The sequence below is a fragment of the Pygocentrus nattereri genome, chromosome 16 (genome assembly GCF_015220715.1).
Source record: "Pygocentrus nattereri isolate fPygNat1 chromosome 16, fPygNat1.pri, whole genome shotgun sequence".
NCBI lineage: Eukaryota > Metazoa > Chordata > Actinopteri > Characiformes > Serrasalmidae > Pygocentrus > Pygocentrus nattereri.
In genome coordinates this window covers 8,215,879-8,236,658 of record NC_051226.1, presented here as the reverse complement: position 1 = coordinate 8,236,658, position 20,780 = coordinate 8,215,879, and the positions used below count along the sequence as shown (strand labels likewise).

The 20,780-nt window shown below is 39.6% G+C and overlaps 1 protein-coding gene across 1 annotated transcript in view; it reads left to right on the top strand.

Annotated features, from left to right (window-relative positions):
- The first annotated feature begins 2,935 nt into the window (after nt 1-2,935).
- Nucleotides 2,936-20,780, top strand: part of slc45a2 (solute carrier family 45 member 2) — a 27,341-nt gene continuing 9,496 nt past the window's right edge. Inside the window, exons 1-4 of the mRNA XM_017713951.2 lie at nt 2,936-3,653; nt 4,928-5,104; nt 13,799-14,145; nt 17,817-17,960. Of these exons, the coding sequence (XP_017569440.1) occupies nt 3,203-3,653; nt 4,928-5,104; nt 13,799-14,145; nt 17,817-17,960 (1,119 nt within the window). The 5' untranslated portion in view covers nt 2,936-3,202. The remainder of the gene's footprint in view (nt 3,654-4,927; nt 5,105-13,798; nt 14,146-17,816; nt 17,961-20,780) is intronic.

Sequence of the window (20,780 nt, the reverse complement as noted above, 5' to 3'; positions counted from 1 at the left end):
TTGAACTTAGTCATTACCCTAATCTTCGTTTCACTGCTGACAAAACAATGACATTGCAATGCCCTAGTAATGCTCTTATGAAACCTTGTTGCTCAAACAAAATAATCTGTCACAAATTAATTACTTCTCTCAAATATTAAAGGAATTACTGTAATTAGAAAAACTAATTTCATTACTCATTACCTTACTCTCTAAACCAAAGCAACCATAGCAGCTGTGCAAGAGACAACCCAGTAGACCTTTTCAGTCATTTATTTAGAAGGATCTCGCCAATCACAGTACGCATCATTTAAAAGGCCTTCCACTGTCCCTGCCTTTGAATTACACATGGCCTCTTATGCAGGAAAAAAATGCTGATTTAAAATCTTAAAATCATTATGAATAAAATATCAGGCTTAACAGAGCTGTTCCTGAATTTAAGTCCAGTCTAGTCTTTAACTTGAGGTCAGATCTCTGTCTTCTTCACTAAGAAGATCTTAATCCATCAGTTCTGTATTAGCCTGATTAGACATTTCAACAGATTGTCTTCCGAGTGTACGAAGCTTCCCGTGCTTGCATTGCACCGTATTCACAATTGAAGTTGCACGGTCAGCTCTCTCAGCAGCATGCAAATCACGCACTGGCATGAATAGTATATAAAGAGGAAATGTGTTTTAAATTTCCTCCACAAAGTGAATATTGTTCTCTTCAGCCCAAAGCGAGCTGGGTTCATTTTACCTTGGGAAGTGCTGTAATTTGAGTTACTGATGAGATCTGTGGTTTTAATCCAGTTTGATTCTACAGTGTGCAAAGTAAGAATTTTCCACCATGTTTACCTTCTATAATTAACTGAACTCTGAGCCCCCTCGGATATAGTCGTCTTGTTCAAATCAACGTCACAGTAATGCAGTAGTAAAACCAATAGAAAATGGCTTTTGTTGTCAAAGCTAACACCTAAAAAGGACCAATTCCTAATCTTCAAGTTCATGACAAAACTACAGGAATCCACAACTGAGCCTTTACTCTGTATGAATCTATCAGTCACATATCACTCAGATTACATTACTGGACCTCCTCTGGTAAAACTAATCCAGCTTGAATAGATGAGATGCAATGTAACAAGTTAGGCACTAGCAGCTCTGTTAATAAGCACAGTTCATACACACCCTGAGCGAAAATAAGGGCATATACACCAAATGTTAAGACGTTTTTAATACATGTTAACTAGAAAGTTTCTCTTCAGATGAAGTATTTATTTAGAGCTAATTGGTGGCTTATTATTAAGATGTTGGTAGGAATCAAAAGAAAGTAGGCACACACAGACCCAGTGCTCAGGGACAGATTGTGCATTGTGATACATTATGATATGTATCAAATAAGTACACAAATAATACACAACTTATACACAAATAAGTGTGAATATGCTATGAATATTCAATATGCTAGGAATATGAATATCCACTCTACTTCCTCTTTAATAGAGTAGTAATGGGCAGCCAGTTTTTTACAATTGTTATTGGCTTGATTGCTTAGTTGGCAGCTCTTGGCTTCATAAGTCCTAATAATGTCCACCTAAAATTGTCTGCAAAAGAATGATGTATATTATACAATTAGACATTCTTAACTCATAGTTACTCCTAAGTAACATAGCAGTGAGCAGCCAGTGAATCAGCAGCAACTGACTAGGAAAGGTTTAATAAGTGCATTACAAAGACATTATAATGCATGTTTTCATATTTACCAACCATATGGAATATATATATATATATATATATATATATATATATAATAAATAGTGATTTTCTGGATGTTTGTGTGTTTGTTTACCCATTTCCAAGCCTCTCCTCGAGGAAGCCCAGTATTATATGTAGTTATAAAGCAGCTCCTGGTTTGACCAATCAGTGCTCAGTAAATTGAGCTCATGATGTAATTGATGATATTAACGAGTCTCTGTGGCGGCTGTGAAGGTGTCAAGTAAAAATATGGACCCAAGAAATTCTTGTTACTTTTTATTGTTTTTATATTTATTTGAATTATGAATATGACTTTATTCTAATGTATATTGTGATAAATACTTTCGCACAGTACTGTAAGAATAATGTGAAGGAGTCACACTGTCTGTGTAGAGATATGCGAGGAATGTGGCATTTTAATCTGAATAGCTCTAACCATCTGATGGTTTGTCAGTGGGCTGTAGCCTGGCCTGCTGAAGATTAAAGGGGAATTCCACCATTTTTTAAAAGTTCTACATAATTCTCTGAGGGAGCTTGTAGAGGCATTCAACTCAGACCAAACCAAACCAGTTGCTCCAGCACATTTCTCATGAAGCCACTCTGAATGATTGCGTATATCTCGACCATTTCACTAAGCAGACACTTTTATAAATCAGTGAAATTCCCCTTCAAGTCTGACGGTGGTGGGTGGTGTGCCATGAGAAATCAGCAGCATGGCTTGTGGCTCACATGATCTCTTTGCAGACTCTACGCAGTGTCCCATGACGAATGTGAGCGAACTGGAGAGATATATGTACACATGGGAGCTTGAAAGGTCTTCTGAACTGAAGGTAAAGACGCGATAATAAGAGGTCATAGTGTCAACGTCGTGGGGTGTTTAAGCTCTTGAACCTTAGTTAAGTGCTTGAATGCTCCATCACCCCTTTGTGAAGCTTGTGCGTTCTCTAAGGATCACATGTTACATCATTTGATAGACCAAATGTGCACAATCTACCTCAATTGCAGACCACAATAGAGGCCTTGTGAGCTGTCAGGAAGGAAAGTTTAAGCTTTGATCCAGCCAACGTTACCTAGAAGGCTCCAAAAAGAAAAAAACCAAATAAATAAGCAAAACAAGAAACATGTGCTCTGAAATCAGTCTAAAATTTCTTATACCAGCTCAGCTTACAACCACGGTCCATCTGCCAAAAGCAGTTTCTTAGGAAAATGCCAAACTAGAAATTCCAAAGAGAGAGAAGCAAAGAGAGAGAGAAACCTCTCAGCTACTAATCTCTGTCACGTGTTTACAACTTGCTGGAGGCCTTTGGCAAGGCCAGGAAAAAAAAAGAGGCCTTTTTTTGTTCATCCAAATCAGGCAACTACCTTCTCTCTTCTCAGTTCAGATCAGATCTTTAGAGCTACTCGAGCACTCCTTTTGCACTCCGTTCGCTCAGCTATGCACTAGAGATTAGTGAGTGCAGATCTTGGAGTGGTGGTTAGCCGTGTGAGCCATGACTCTGCTGAGTGAGGACAAGCCCTCAAGGTTCCCTGTGCCGGGCAACCACATCACGGCCATGGAGCCCTACTCGGTGGACTGCGGATCCAAAGGGGACCTTGCGAACTCCATTGACTCAACAGTTTTCGGGTCCGTAGAGCCACCCAGAAGGTCGCGGGGCAGGCTCATCATGCATGGATTGGTCATGTTTGGAAGGGAATTCTGCTACGCCGTGGAGGCAGCATTTGTCACTCCTGTGCTGCTCAGTGTGGGACTCCCTCGGAGCCTGTACAGTCTGGTGTGGCTCATCAGCCCCTTGCTGGGATTCATCCTGCAGCCGGTCATTGGCTCGGCCAGCGACTACTGCCGCTCGCGATGGGGCCGCAGGAGACCCTACATACTGTCACTGGGGATTATGATGCTGGTGGGCATCACCATGTTTCTCAATGGAGATGCAGTGGTCTCAGGTAAGACATTACAGTTAGTTTTATTTATCTGCCTGGATAATTTGCTATAGAAAGTGTTGTATTCAACTGACTTGATTCAAATGTGTATGTAATTTGCACATTAATAAAATGTAGTGCAGCAACACAGTATTGTGCCAGAACTAAAGCGAAAGACAAAATTGTGTTGTAATACAGCTGTTCAATGTCAAACACCCGTAGTCAATTTACTTTTTATTGACTTTCCAAGTGATAATAAGTACAAATCCTCTACAGGGAACACACTTAAACATGGCCTTTTTTCTAAAATTGGAGTCCACTATTATTATTTATTTAACTTATTGAATAAGAAAAAACGCTATAAAATCTAATGGGTGCCATAACTTTTGCACCAGCCACAATTTATTTATTTTTATGTTTTTTTCTAATGTGCGAAATTCAGCACATAAGCTGTAATTGGACATTTGAATGTGTATTCTCGGTAGAGGACGTGTTAACTTATTTTCACTCAGAAAATCAACAAAATGTAACTTGACCAGAGGTCCCCAAACTTTTGCATGAGGCTGTATAAATAATATTTGTGCCAAGCAAATTTAACTACATAAATTCCACTTCAACTATCTAGTAACTTCAATAATTTGTACTTTCTTGGGTTGCTTATAATTACAAAGTCAAGGAAATTACTGCGTCTCATTAGAAAGTATTAAGATTTAAAACAGGTTTACTCTTTCATTATTTATGTTTATGTATTTTTCTGTCACAAAATGTTGAGTAAGAAGATCTATTTGGAGCACAAAACCTTCCTTAAAGAACAGTAAATTATATATGATATCAGAACCTGTTCGTAAAATTCATTATAGTTTATATTTTATACTGAACTTCTGTTTACAGTGTAGTGCAGATGCTCAAAAGGACCTCAGTGTTGCTATGTTGAGCCACATCGCTGCTCAAATGTGAATAATTTGAATATTAATGATTTCAATGTACTTGTATTCGTTGTTCGGTTACCTACTCATTATTTGATCTGAGCTGTTCTCTACCTAAGCTCTAATTGGCCGAGCATTCACAGGGCATTATGCGTTACATCATTTCTGGCTAGACATGAAGCAGTAGGATTTTTCTTCAAAGCCTTCAAGGCGATAGACATGCTCTATCAGAAAATATCCCATATATTTGTTATTTAATTGAAAGAACCAATTCTGTAGTTATCTGCTGAGGCGAGGAATGAGAAAAACGCTAAAAGGTGTTTATGTAATTGGGGTTTGTGTGAAACGTTGAATGTGTTCTCCTTATTTCAGCCATAGTGCGGCACAGGGGTGTGAAGAGGACATGGTCCATAGTAGTGGTCATGTTTGGAGTGGTGCTGTTTGACTTTGCGGCAGACTTCATAGACGGGCCTGTGAAGGCGTACCTGTTTGATGTCTGCTCGTACCAGGACAAGGAGAGAGGCCTTCACTATCACGCACTGCTAACCGGTAAGAAGAAGAGGCTTGAATGCAACCATGTTGTAAATGCCACTAATTGTCTGTTAGGGGCACAATGGGCTGGACTCAGGTTAAGCCTTAGCCTGAACTTTTCAGTAGTGATTTGCCATTTGCACTGCAGCTCAGTCCATGACGAGGCGTAATCCGTGTTTTGGAAACTGACCCTGTGTTCATATCGCAGGTCAAATCAAGTGAAGTTATTGTCCAGTCAAAATAATCATTAAGCATAAGTAGTTTATCTTTCAAGCGATGCTTCTGAGGAGAGTAGTTATAAGATAATTCACTTACAGGAATTAAAGGAAAGGAAAAGTTATAGGAAGAGAAATTATTGAGTGTTCGTGCTCCCCATCAGATGCACCAGGCATGTCAAACTGGGGACCTTCAGAGCCAAAATGCTGTAGAGATTAATGTTTACCTTCATCTAACGTTCTAAATTCAGTTCACGAATGCCTTGCTAATGAACTGATGAGCTGCACCAGGTGTGGTTAATGAGGCAGTGTGCTGAAGTCTGCAGAGTTTTGGCCCACGAGGTACTTAAACAGTGCTTAAAGCTTTTATCTTTAGGAGAGAGGAGACAATTAAGCTCCACCCTTCTTCAGTTTTGAAAGCATCCACAGGTGTTTTTGTCCATCCTTCCCCTGTTATAAGAGGTCTCAGCACTAGCTGCCAAGATGACCAAAAAAAAATCCTTTGCATATCACAAAGTTTCAATTCACACAAAGAAGCAACTTGTTATTACTTCTCATAGTCTCATTCTCAGAACAGTGGACTGACCACCCCAGAGCCCCAACCTCAACATCACTGAATGTGTTTGGGATTACTGGTTTTGTGAAAAGCAAAAAATGCCACAAGCTTCTAAGGCGGAATGTAATTTTCTGTTAAACATACAGTTTGTTTTCTGTTTTCTTATAATAGCTATAAATGAAATGTGCTCTGTAACTTTTCCACAGTACTATATATTCTGTTTGATATATTATTGGCTTCTAATACTAAAGTTTGCTTCTAACTGAAACCCTCATAGCACATCACTTAAAGCTATTAAACCTGTAATGCTGTTCCTTCACAGGAATCTGGAAACGCGTCCAATGTATTCAATTCCCTTCCACAGTGCAAAAGTAATTGAGGTCTTATTTCTCCACCTTAGGAGATTTAGATTTTTGAATACTTCCGCAAAGAGATCAAACTACAAATAAGTTCTTAAATTGCATCTGAGGGAGCCTGTTATGTCAGCGAATACTACATGGCAAAGCACCCAGGAGCTGTGTCTGACCCACCTTTCTTTTTTATCATCACTCCTGCACTTTTTTCCCTTGTACATCATTTCTTTGTTCTTACTTAGAGTTTTTGAAATGTCTGTGTATCCGGGATGCTGTAGTCTGCGCAATGTGTCTTCAGTCTCCTTGGTTTCTTCACCACTGCTAGCTCTTTCTCTCTCTCTTTCTTTCTCTCCCTCTATGTACCTCTCTCTATCTCTCCCTCTAACATTGAATATCTCTGAGAACCTGTAATGTAACTGGGAAGGCCCTGATGTCTGCATGCTTTCATCTTTTTTGCCTTTTATGTCTAAGAGAACATATCTACTGACTCTGAAACATCATGAGGCATGAATGTCAACTCTGTTCCTGTATATCTTCATTCCACTATGGGAATCGGTTTAAAGTAATGTTCTCTATTTGTGCTGAACTATTAATGTGGCACACTCCACAGCGTTTCCCTTTGCAGGGATCCACACATCACTACATCGTGGTAATGGATAACCTGCATTTTTATTAACATTGGGGTCTGAAAGACTAAAACCACTCATGAAAATGCCTCTGTTATGCATTTCTGAAAGGAAAGGAAGGTAGTTCTGCATGTAGAAATATCTGCATGAATTTTAGAAATTGTATTTGGTAAATTTACACTTTGCTTTAATGACAGCATGCCCTTGAGCTGGAGTCCACAAGTGTGGAAAACCCTCTAATGAATAGACCAAATCCACCCAACTCTCTCTCTCTCTCTCTCTCTCTCTCTCTCTATATATATATATATATATATATATATATATATCGATATATATATATATATATATATATATATATATATATATATATATATATATATATATATATATATATATCGCTGCTGTTGGAACAATACTTTGTATCTCCGAAATAAATACTTCACAGCAGAATGAAAAAACATTTATTTTTAATGTCAGTCAATGGAACCAGATCTTTTTCCACATCTGCGTTGACCATTTGGTCCATTCATCATGAAATTTTCACACAGTGTGAAAGGCAACAGGTTTTTCAAATTATGTCAAATAATGAAAAAAAGTAAAATGTTATGAGGTTTTGTCCCAACAGCGGCGATTTATTTTACATATCATCACATAGTAATTCTGTTGCTCTTTCTCCTTTGACCTCCCACGGTCACAAAATGAAACATTTTATGCAGCTCTTTTAGGAAGAGCAGCTGGAGAAATTTTGCAACGCAGGTTTATTTCTTATCCCTAAATATGCGAGGCAAAGCCTTATTTCCAGATTGCTTTTGAGGATTTCGCAGCAGATTAGTGTGATTGAATCTTGGGCCGTAGTGTAAAATTGCAGAGTGTTGTGGCAGCACCTTATTCCACACTCCTCTGCCTTTAAATAGGTTGCCATGTGCCGGCTGCCCATGCCATCTTGCTGACGTAACCAATCCTAGCAGCCCACCATGTGAACGGCAGCAGCAGAGACTCTAGTGGGATTTCGCAGCGTTAACATCAGCCAGGAGGTTTTGAAGCCATGTGCAGGAAGCACCTGCCTTTTTTCTTTAAATCACAACTTCCAGTGCCGTTTACATGCAGGAGTTCAAACTGTTGGCCTGGTTTCTCAGCATTTCATCATTTCCAGACAGAGGCTCTCTTAAAAATAGATAGACGTTTGGGTGGTGAACTCACGCTAGATGTAATAGAGCAAAAAACAAGTAAACACAGAGAAAAAGTGATTACTTTTAATGTTCATTATTTGCAAGAGTGCAAGAAATTAGCTCAGGTCAGAATTGAGCTCATAAGTGTGGCTCGCTCTCTGCGTTGATATTTATAGTGCTGAGACTGGACTGTGGAGTGGGAGATCAAACTTTCAGAATGCAGACTCAACAGAAGCCATCATGATAAAAGTCACATATATAGATAGTGACAACCAGCCCTAACTACACTCTCAGAAATAAAGGTGCTAAAAAGGTTCTTTGGAGTGAAAACTTTCACAAAAAAAAAAAAAAAAAAAAAAAAATATATATATATATATATATATATATATATATATATATATATATATATATATATATATATATATATATACATACTTGTAACAATGTCTCTATACCATTTTAAATATAAATAATAAAAAAAAGAATATATATATATATATATATATATATATATATTCTTTTTTTTATTTATTTTTAAAATTCTTCTTGTCATATTTCAGTATATAACAGTTGCTGTTGCTATAGAACCAATGAAGAACCTTTTTTAAAGCTTTCTTCTTAAAAATAACAGAACCTTTTTTGGTGCTTTATGGAACGAGATTTTAAAAAGTTCTTTAAAGAACATATACAACAGGTCATCATATATAACATCGTCATGGAGAGGAACTTTTTAATAACACCCCATGCCACTATGGTTCTGTATATAACTGCTGCCTTTACTAAAGACCCCTTTGACGAGCCACATTTTAAGGGTGCCTTGCACCAAAGAAAGGGTTTTTTGGCTTGTAACAACAGCAGAACCCTTTTTGTTGCTATATCAAACCTTTTTTTGAAAGACGTACAACAGGTGGAAGGAACCTTTTTAAGAATACAATTTTTTTCCATACTTCTTGAAGTTGTCATAGTTCCTTACATAACTGTTGCTTTTGTTAAAGAACCCTAGTAGAACCTCTTTTTAACGGTGTAGAACAACTGCCTTTGGTTATTAAAGAACACTTAAGTGGTTCTTAAAGGAATACTTTAAACCTGTGTGTATTTCCTTGGACTTAGTAAAAGAGCCTTGAGTATCGACAGATACCGATCTGATATTTCTCCTTTAAAAACTAATGAGCTTTAAAAGAGCTTTTTTTAATGTAAGCACTTCATTTAAAGGAAAATTGCACAATTTTTTGTAAATATCGGCATAATTCAGGGCTTGAGATGTAAACAAAGCCATTGGTTTGATGTGAACTAGTACATTGCAGAGAAACTTACCAGCTCGATTTTGTTTACAGCAGTGGTGATCAGACGTGAGGGTTGCAATATCTACAACACAAAGCCTTTTTATTTCAGATCCAGAAAGTTTTGAGTATGTCGCTCATGGACATCTCCGCCTCTGGACTAAAAACCACTAAAAATATCTTTTGGGTCAAAGTTTATATCAAACGTAAATCGTACAACAATGTCTCAAACCGTTTCATACAATGACTTTTTGTGAAATTTTTTTCCAGAGGTCTTAAAGACATCTGGTTCCTACCACGACCACTGTGAATGATTCTGATTCAGTAAGTTTCTCTAGCTTGGCTCATTTCACCTCAACCCCTGAATGACTTTGTTTACATCTTAACCCTGTCACTATGCAGCAGTTTTTCAAATTTGATGGAATTCCCCTTTAAGAGGATCATTGAAAAGTAGAGTGATGATTGGGATTATGATCATGATCAAAGTACTCAAACACTCTGTTAGCCCCCAGAAAGTAATACAGTGTGTGTTACTCCAGGACAGATTTGTTACAGGATTTGATCGGATTCATTCTTTCTTCCTTCTGATATCTGATCCAGCATTTTCCACATATATCAACCTGATCCCGATATCCAATGGTACCGATCTCTTTTACTACTAATGCTACTAGTACCATTGGCTATTGACTGCCTGCTGGCTTCAATCCTATCCTTCTATCTTCTATTCCTATACTAAATACAGGAGAAGGCATCTAAATTGTCGTCCGTGATACCTGACCGTACATTACATAGGCAGCAGCAGGACATTAGGTTGAAAAACGTAGTATCCCTTTAAAGAACCTCCACTCAAAGGTTTTTTTAGGAAACCGCATGCGGTTCTTCTATGGCACTGCTTCAAAGAACCCTTTTAGCGCCTTAATTTTAAAGAGTTCATGTAATCACTAAATGTCATATTTGCTGCAGTTTAAGGGTTTAAACTGGTGACTAGAAAAGCGCAGTGACAATTTGTGTAGAACAGCCTGTGAGCGTGGCTGCACAGGAAGCAGGCACAGGTTGGTGTGAGCGTGCTCAGTGGGTTCTAATCCAGCCCAGGCTCAGTCATGTGCTGGGATCATGGGTTGAGGCTGAGAGCAGCACAGGCACATGATCCAGCAGCTCGAGGCTGTGTGTGCGTATGCATGCGTGTGTGTGGATTGTTTGGTTTCTGTCTTATTGCCATCTCATGCACATTATGAGAACTTAAAGGTCAGAGTGTGACTGTCGTTTCTAAAATTGAATATTGGTGATGTTTTCTAGTAGAAGCTTTCAGTTTGCATCCATGAAGTACCTTTTATAAGCACAGCAGAAAATAAATCACACACTCATTCACAAGTAGGAGCGTTTTTTGAGAATCAGTTTGGAGCCGTTTTTAATCCACATCCATTGAGTTGTAAGAGTCATTCTGACTAGTTCGTGTGAACTGTAGACAATTGTACCCACTCAGATTTCTTTACAGTGGTGGTAGATCACCAGTGAACTTACATGTGTCTTCTGAGCTTTTATAAGCATATAATAGTAAGTTTTCTTTTGGTTTCTGTTTGGCCCGCATGTACCTCTATGCCATGAACTAAAAAAAAGGTTTTGAGCCCGAAATTTTGATCTAAACACTAGTGTGGAACATTGTCTCAGACATCAGCCAGTGTATCCATACCATCTCATGTAATTAATTAACATTTGAAACATTTACAAATTCCGGACGTCTGGTTCCCATTACCACCACTGTAAACAATTCTGACTGGTTTTCTCTACAATGAAGCACCAAACCACTCTGAATGGAATTGTTTACATCTGACCAATTTAATTCTACAGAGATTTTGAAAAACTGATAGATTGCCACTTTAAGACTCTTCTTGAAGTTAAATTACATCTTTAACTTTGATTAATACATGCTACATTTCCATGTTTTAAAGACTTTGCCTGTGCAACTTCGTCATTGATCAGCTGATGAGGGTATGACTGAAGAGTGAGGAAGAGTAACATAGCATGAAAGATTCTCCAAATGCACAGCTTGCTCAGTGAAAGTCAGCTTGAGATTCATAAAATATGCCACCTAAAGTGAATAAATCGGTTCTTGTGATGATTTCTGCGTGAAAAAATAAATATTCTGTTAAATATCTTGGCTCAGGAAAATTTACAGTGATATAATCTGAAGTCATTCCCTGTGCAATAAATGTATATTTTTGTTTCAGATTCCAGGATTTCAATAAACATTTATTACCACTAAGCAATAAAGGACTTGTTGAGCTGTTTTCATGGTTGAAGTTGACAGTTGTTCAAATGCACATTTGCAAACTTCATCTATCACTGACCAGTGTGAGGGTCTGGGAGGGGTTTGGACAGTGTTTACATATCTGTGATAGCCTGTAAGAGTTTCAGCGTGTTCTTCTTTGTCACTGACTATTGGTCCTTATATTTAAAACTCACCTTATAAATTCCTACAGACTCCCAACAGCTTTCTGCAGCTGTTTAGAGAATTCTGAGGCTACAGCTTTGTTGTACTGGAATCTTGTCTTTTAGAGGAAACAACAGTTTTGCTCTGAAAAACATTTTCTCAGAGTTACATCAGGTGCAGGTCAAGGATGATTGATGTTTGTGTCTTCTGCTGGGCTTGAGGGACTGCTGAGATCCTGCGCATTTACTTAGGTTGGACTTAATGCCTTATAGTGCCAAGTATAATAGTTACCTGCCCCTCTTTTTTACTAAGATACACTATATAGACCAAAGTATTGGATCACTCCTCCTTATTATTGGGTTCAGGTGTTTCAGCCACCTCCATTGCTAACAAATTTAAAATTATGCACATAGCTTGGCAGTCTCGATAGACAAACACGGGCAGTAGGATGGGTCATACTGATAAGCTCAGTGACTTTAAATATGGCACTGTCATACGATGCCACCTCTGCCACAAGTCAGTTTATGAAATTTCTGTCCTGCTAGATCTGCCCCTGACAACTGTAAGTGCTACTGTTATAAAATGGAAGCACCTAGGAGCAACAACAGCTTAGCCATTAATTTGTAGACCACACAAATCCACAGAGTGGGGCCTCCAAGTGTCTATCATTTGTTGAATCACTCACTCAAAAGTTCCAGATTGCCTTTGGAAACAATATCAGCAAAAGATCTGTGTGTTATTGAGCTTCACATGCAGCTACACACAAGTCTAAGATAAACATGCACAATTCCAAGCACTGGGGTGTAAAGCATTGTATTGAAGGTGTGGTGTCCTAATACTTTTGTCCATATAGTGTACAATTAATATACAGTATTGGATAAAACTCAGAGACAACCCTTCATTTATTTAATTTCCAGTCAAAAAAGCTATTTAGTATGCGGTGTTATTTTTTTTTCCACATCAACAAAAAACACAAAGTATATTTTCTAGTTTTTTATGTGTCTGCAATCTTCAATTGCAGTTTTTTAAAGAAATCTGCAAGGATATTTTTCCACCTCCCCAAAGGTCAGTGTTCTGCTTCTGACCTAGTAATCTCAAACATGTTCAGTGGTGTTGGAGTCTAGACTCTGAGGTGGTCGGTACATTGTTCTGAGTACAACCAGCAGCTTTGTTAGATGTGCAAACATTCATCTTTGCAGACCGATAGCACCGAGGTCTCTTCTCACAGTGGAAGGATGGACAGACACACCTGTGGATTTTTTCAGATCTGAAGCAGCTCCTCTTAAAGATGACTGCTTTAAGTACTGTTTATCTGATGGTGACCGTTTTGGTGGTCTAGCAATATTATTAGAAATTCCATTTTCACTGTATCATATGGTGATGTTTTGAACTCCAGATTTACCCAAAGAAAGGTCTTTATGCAAGTGAATAATCCTGTACCTAATGTTCTCAGAATTGTCTCCTAAAATGTACAACTGACCATTTATTCAAAATAATAAAAAAACACATTATTTTCTAAATGAGATGTGTAAGTGTGCAGAACCTTTTTTCCACTTCATGTAAATGTTCTGTAACAGCAGCTTTTTCTTGGAACTGCATATATAAGACAAAAAAAACATTTTGGAGAATTTCTTCTTAAGTTTACATCAATAATGTACCTTGCTGTGTGAAATCTATACATTTCCAGTGATTAAAGGGTCGGCTCTTTCTTTGTTCAGTTTGCCCATCCAGATTCGGTTGTCCAAATAAAAACAAGTATCTCCAAAGTAGTAACATTACAGGAGAGGACAAAAGCTCTCTTACATTTTAATGTAAGTTAATGTAAACAATGTTTATTCCAATTGATTTCAGAGCATTTCTATTTATCCATTACTCATGAAATTCTCATACAATATGATGGACAGTTGGTATGTTGAAGTGATCGATAAAATCGACAAAAAATTTCTTTTGACAGCGACAAAATAATTTGACAGCATCTCAGTGGTTTCTTCTTTTTTTACATCAGTACCAAAGGTATACAAGCCCTCAGCACGCCTATGCTCTGCTTCTGTGTGGTCTTTGAAAGCTTGTATCATGTTACAGGTCTGGGAGGCGCATGTGGTTACCTGATTGGTGCGATGGACTGGGGTCACTCTGCTCTCGGTGTCTTGCTGGGCTCCGAATACCAGGTGATCTATTTCTTCTCAGCACTGACCTGGAGCTTCTTCCTCACCGTACATCTCTTCAGTATACCTGAGACGCCTCTGAGCAAGCAGTTCATCTCCGAATCTTCAGCCCCCACAGCTCCTCTGATTGTGGCCTCTAACGGCACTGGCTACGGGGCCTTGTCCAAGGAACTGGTGCCCACGCCTGAGCTCCGACCTCGCTCATTCTCTGCCCTCAGCGAGGCCAATGCCGTCACATCCAGTGCCAAGCAACCCAGCAAAGAGGTCAGTTATGTGGTCCATCTTACACTTTTCCTGTGAGTTTCTATAATCACCCCAATCCCTTTCTATCTGCATGTTTATTTTTGCTGCACGATGTTTCCTTCAACAGCCCCCTGCCTGTTTTCCACCCTCTTTTGTGCAAGTTCTTCTTTTTGCTGGAGTCTGTTCTTTGTGATTTGCCATACGATGGCTTGCTTGGTCTCACTCAGTCATCCCTAATTTGGAGTGGAATGACAACGAAGCATACAATTTTGTAATACTGACTCATTACAAACGTACTATAAACAAGTTCCTTTTGCATGGGTCCAAGAAGCAAGAGAGTAGTTGCAGGCAGGATCCACCCTCTTACCTGTCATTTGTGTTCTTCTTGTACAGCACAAGAAGTGTAAATGGAATAAATTGTACTGTAAGTTTTTTTCTCTGTAGAAATATGTATAATTGCAGGGATCTGCTTCACTAGACAGCCTTCTGCCTGAATTACAAAAAACAGACGCGCTCTTCACATATCCACAGCCATGCCTCTTTGAAATTTGTCATGCCAGTGAGTCATATGAAACGTCGCTGCTTGTGCAATGATGCAGCTTTGGAAAGCTCTCCAAGAATTCAGGCCCTAGGCTTGAGTTATTGTGGAGTGATATCATACTCGGCAGTAACAGTTCAAACACTGGTGGAATACTCAGTACCTGCTGAAATGATGAATTCATTCACCTGTTCAAGGCAATGCTTGCTTTTTTGTTGCTGTTAGTGTCTTTTTTAATGCTGCCTTGTTCATGAGCTGTGTGGTTTTAGGCTGAATAATCTGGCATGATCCTGTTATTCAGCACTCTTTCTCAGAGTCCTTCAGTAATTTACTGCCTGCCTACCTCACACAATAGACCATCTGTTCTTGCCACAAGAGCTCTTCTATTGCTCTGTCTTCACAAGACAGCTTTAACCATGTTCTAATACTACACTTTGAATAAACAGAGAAGATGGAAGAGAATGTAGTAAAGATGGTGTGCATGGGTGCCTGTATACTGCATTAGAAAGAAATGGGTTGAACCTCCAGCCATCTGCAGTGCTTCATGGGTGATTAGGTCTATAGTGATTTAATGCCAATTTTCAGGTCAGGACAGAGGAAACACAACCATCATCACAACAAACAAAGCACATGCGCGTCCAGATCCCATACAAATTAGAAATGTGTAATTGCTTGAATACATGAATACATGAATGTGTATAAACAGTCTCACACCCTCAGCCATCTAACCAAGTAACTGACCCCAATGCATTCATTGTCCCAAGACTGTCATATTTCATAGATGAGGCAATGTATATTCATATCAGTTGAGCGCTGGCCTTGCTCCTTGCTGCATGATGGGGCAAATTCAAGTTAGATGACACTTATTGTGAAGCAGTGAAAAGTGGTTCTAGAAAAATAACAGCATTATATAGCCCAGAGATTTGGCTATATAATATATATATATAACAATATATTGATATAACAATATATTGAGATTTGTCAAATGGTTAACTCCACATGCAACATAGTGTTCTCACTTGTGTGTGTGTTAGAGGTGGTTCTATGATTTTTAAAGGGTTGGAGGTTATTGAGGCCACAGTTACTTTTCTGCAATACCTGTTCATGAGCAGTGGGAAAAATAAGAAATTGACCTGCTAAAAGAGGGTTTAGAGGCTTGGCCCATCAGGAAAAAAACATTGAACATCAAAGGCCAGTCATCTTTTGAGGAGCTCCCTCAGCAATTACTATAAAAAAAGGATAATCTAAAAACGTATTATTTGTGTTCTATGACTATGGGCAGTCATGTGCTGGAGGTTAGGGAAATAGCCCTGTGACCGGAAGGTCGCCGGTTTGATCCCTTTGGCTGAGAGTCCATGACTGAAGTGCCCTTGAGCAAGGCACCTTACCCCCAATTGCTCCCCAAAGGCACCGTGGATAGGGCTGCCCGCTGCTCTGGGCAAGTGTGCTCGCTGCCCCCTAGTGTGTGTGTGTTCACTAGTGTGCATGTATGTGGGAGTTTCACTGCACAGATGGGTGAAATGCAGAGGTCTAATTACACAGTGTGCAAACACAGTGACAAATGGTTGTAAATTCTATTCTATTCTAAAGAGTTAAAAAGCCTATATTATGCTTTATAAACATGTTTTGCTTGGACCCCAAGGATTGCCACCTGTGATGTAATCTGTACGTGGCTGCTTAGCTCTCACAGGTTAACGAAAACCCACAGTAATCAACATGTGCTTACAATTTCTGAATGCGGACCTTTTGAAAAACAGGTGGAGCTTCTCTTTAACTATCTTGTTCCCATGCCTTAGTAAGTCACGGCCACGCATTAAGATTCCTGGGTAGAGAGGAGCATTTTCATATTCCTTGATATAGAGAGCATGAGTAATACCTCAGATCTTAGGCAATACCTCATGAGAGAGGTCTGAGAATATTCTATGGTATTCTCTCTCAGTTATCTCTCCAAATAATGAAGCCTTCTTCTTTTTAGGCCTCTTCCTTTGCTTGTGTGACCAGATAATTGGTTTAGACAGGGCTCCATCATTTCTGCCTCATTGGATTTGAATCTTTAAAAATTCGAGGGGGTTGAAAGAAGCCATGAAGATCCGTGGTAATGAACTGAAAACGGATGCTTCCTCAGCTTTATTCATCACAGTTTGCAGCGCTCTTTGGTTTAAATAAATGTCCTCGTTTCTTAATGGTTCCACAGAACCTTTAATAATTATCTGTAATCTGTAGGCAAACAAAGTCGTGCCTGCCGAGCTGTATCATCTGTGCCGTCACTTCAGAACATTGGTCATTCAAGCTGGAGTGGAGTTTTGTAAAATTGCAGAGTAAATAATACTTTTCTTTTTTGAGTTTTTAGAGTAGCTTTGTACTTCACAGCTGGACACAAAGGCGTCAGAGGTCGGGGTGGGCAATATGCATAAACTGCATACGTATCTAAACGGATATCAGTCAGTTCTTCTCTTTTGCCCACCCTTACTCAGAGTACAGATGTACTTTAGGGGATGCACAGACATTTACATTTGACATTTGCAGCATTTGGTAGACACTCTTATCCAGAGCGACTTACAATTTGTTCCTTTTACACAGTGTTAGGAAGGTAGTGTTAGGAGTCTTGCCCAAGGACTGTTATTGGTATACAGTCTACAGCTTAGAAGGCAGAGGTGTTACCCACTACACTAAACCAACAGATAAGAGAATTGGCCCGATAGTCAATATTTGTATATATCTGCCAATTTAAAATGTAGAAATTAGAATTAGCATGTAACATAACACTTATTTGTAGAGTGTTTTGTTACAAATGCAATAAAATGAATAAAATGCCAGTGTTTTAGCACCGGAGCCCAGTGTCTCCTAAATGTTCTGCTCTTCTGGAGTAAAATTAATACCTTGTCTAATATCAGTTTGAAATTTAAACATACTGTATGTCCAAGGCTAATGTTTTCTTTTTGAATGAATGCCTGCTGATAACTATGATTCCAATCATAGTGTATCCCTAATTTACTTCTCTGACTGGAGTTCCTTTGCTCATGGCCTTGCCAGTGTATGTGTTAGTAATCTTCTTGAGTAATCTTCTTAAGAAATCTTAATCTTTTTGTTTTTCTTTTTGCTTTTGTCTCTGTGTGTGTGTGTGTGTGTGTGTGTGTGTGTGTGCTCACTGCAGGTACAGAAGAGGATGACTTTAAAATCCTTGTTGTCTGCCATGATTAACATGCCCACCCATTACCGTTGCCTGTGTGTGAGCCACCTGCTGGGCTGGACTGCTTTCCTCTGCAACATGCTCTTCTTCACTGACTTTATGGGGCAGGTTAGTAAGAGCTTACGTTCGTCCATCCTCATAGGCACCGTGCTGACAGTAATTTAAACTCCGCATGTGAAATTAGAAGGAAATAAGAAGTGTAGTTTATATACCATTGCATGACACAACTTACATTTCAATAGACCTGATTCTTCTCAATATGATGTGGAATGAGTCCCTTAGATGCTCTTTACATACACATGCCAATACTTAATTGAAGGATTATGGCATGTTCATTCTATTAATATTATCTATATTCTGAATAATTTTGTCAGCAGTAAAGGTACATCATTAAGTTGCTGAGGCGCGTTGAAAAACAAATTACTCTGCTGTTGTTAAGTGTACAGTCATGGCCAAAAGTTTTGAGAATGACACAAATATTATATTTTCACATGATTTGCTGCCCTCTGGTTTTTATGTGTGTTTGTCAGATGTTTTTATCACATACAGAAATATAATTGCACTCATATTATGAGTAACAAAAGCTTTTATTGACAGTTAGAATGAGTTAATGCAGCAAGTCAATATTTGCAGTGTTGACCCTTCTTATTCAGGACCTCTGCAATTCTCCCTGGCATGCTCTCAATCAACTTCTGGACCAAATCCTGACTGATAGCAGTCCATTCTTGCACAATCAATGCTTGCATTTTGTCAGAATTTGTAGGTTTTTGTTTGTCCACCCGTCTCTTGATGATTGACCACAAGTTCTCAATGGGACTAAGATCTGGGGAGTTTCCAGGCCATGGACCCAAAATCTCTATGTTTTGTTCCCTGAGCCATTTAGTTATCACCTTTGCTTTATGGCAAGGTGCTCCATCATGCTGGAAAAGGCATTGTTGATCATCAAACTGCTCTTGGACGGTTGGGAGAAGTTGCTCTCGGAGGACATTCTGGTACCATTCTTTATTCATGGCTGTGTTTTTAGGCAAGACTGCGAGAGAGCCGATTCCCTTGGCTGAGAAGCAACCCCACACATGAATGGTTTCAGGATGCTTTACAGTTGGCATGAGACAAGACTGGTGGTAGCGCTCACCTCGTCTTCTCCGAACAAGCTGTTTTCCAGATGTCCCAAACAATCGGAAAGGGGATTCATCAGAGAAAATGACTTTACCCCAGTCCTCAGCAGTCCACTCCCTTTACCTTTTGCAGAATATCAGTCTGTCCCTGATGTTTTTTCTGGAGAGAAGTGGCTTCTTTGCTGCCCTCCTTGAGACCAGGCCTTGCTCCAAGAGTCTCCGCCTCACAGTGCGTGCAGATGCACTCACACCTGCCTGCTGCCATTCCTGAGCAAGCTCTGCACTGCTGGTAGCCCGATCCCGTAGCTGAAACACTTAAGAGACGGTCCTGGCGCTTGCTGGTCTTTCTTGGGCGCCCTGGAGCCTTTTTGGCAATAATGGAACCTCCTCTCCTTGAAGTTCTTGATGATGCGATAGATTGTTGACTGAGGTGCAATCTTTCTAGCTGCGATACTCTTCCCTGTTAGGCCATTTTTGTGCAGTGCAATGATGACTGCACGTGTTTCTTTAGAGATAACCATGGTTAACAGAAGAGAAACAATGATGCCAAGCACCAGCCTCATTTTAAAGTGTCCAGTGGTGTCATTCTTACTTAATCATGACAGATTGATCTCCAGCCCTGTCCTCATCAACACCCACACCTGTGTTAATGGAGCAATCACTGAAACGATGTTAGCTGGTCCTTTTAAGGCAGGGCTGCAATGGAAGTTGAAATGTGTTTTGGGGGATAAAGTTCATTTTCTAGGCAAATATTGACTTTGCAATTAATTGCTGTTAAGCTGATCACTCTTTATAACATTCTGGAGTATATGCAAATTGCCATTATAAAAACTGAAGCAGTAGACTTTGTAAAAATTAATATTTGTATCATTCTCAAAACTTTTGGCCATGACTGTAGGCTTTATGCACTGCTGCCCTGATTGATGTTAAGCTTAGGCAGATGGTAGAGTGATGAAAGTAGCATGTTGATGAATTCAATAAAGCGATGAATCCTTGAGATGGTTAATAGTTTGTCCACCAGTGCCCATCAGTGGAGGGGTCATCAGTAACTCCAGATCTTAAACACAGACAATCATAAACTATGTAGTGGGGACTGGATATGAAGAAACTGATCTCATCTGCTCTGCAGACAGACCAAAATGATCACTGTTGCCTCTTTATGACCAGCGCATAGCTTAAAAGGATGGTGTGTGGCTAGGGGTTACTGTGGTGGACTTGGTTATAAATGTAGATGCATACATGTGGGGAAAAGCATGGTATAGTACACAAAGTGTCTAAGAAACAGAATGTTTGGAAAACTTGTAAGCAAAAGGGCTTCTGAAGATGTAGGAGGAGAACCAGCTGATATTCAGATTTTTAGAACAAAATTCAATCCAAGGAGATGAGCTTCCTTTCCCTTTAGTTTCCAATATATGCACTGAGGGGGCGGCACGGTGGCGCAGTGGGTAGTGCTGTCGCCTCACAGCGAGGAGGGCCTGGGTTCGATTCCCCGGCCGGGAGACTGGGGTCCTCTCTGTGCATGTTCTCCCCGTGTCTGCGTGGGTTTCCTCCGGGTTCTCCGGTTTCCTCCCACAGTCCAAAGACATGCAGTCAGGCCAATTGGCCAATACATTACCCCTAGGTGTGAGTGTGTGAGTGACTGTCTGTGTCTGTCTGTTTGCCCTGTGATTGACTGGCGAACTGTCCAGGGTGTATCCTGCCTTCCACCCGATAACCGCTGGGATAGGCTCCAGCATCCCCCCCGCGACCCTAACAGAGAAGCGGCTCAGAAAATGGATGGATGGATGTTTGGCAATGAATATTTATGATATAT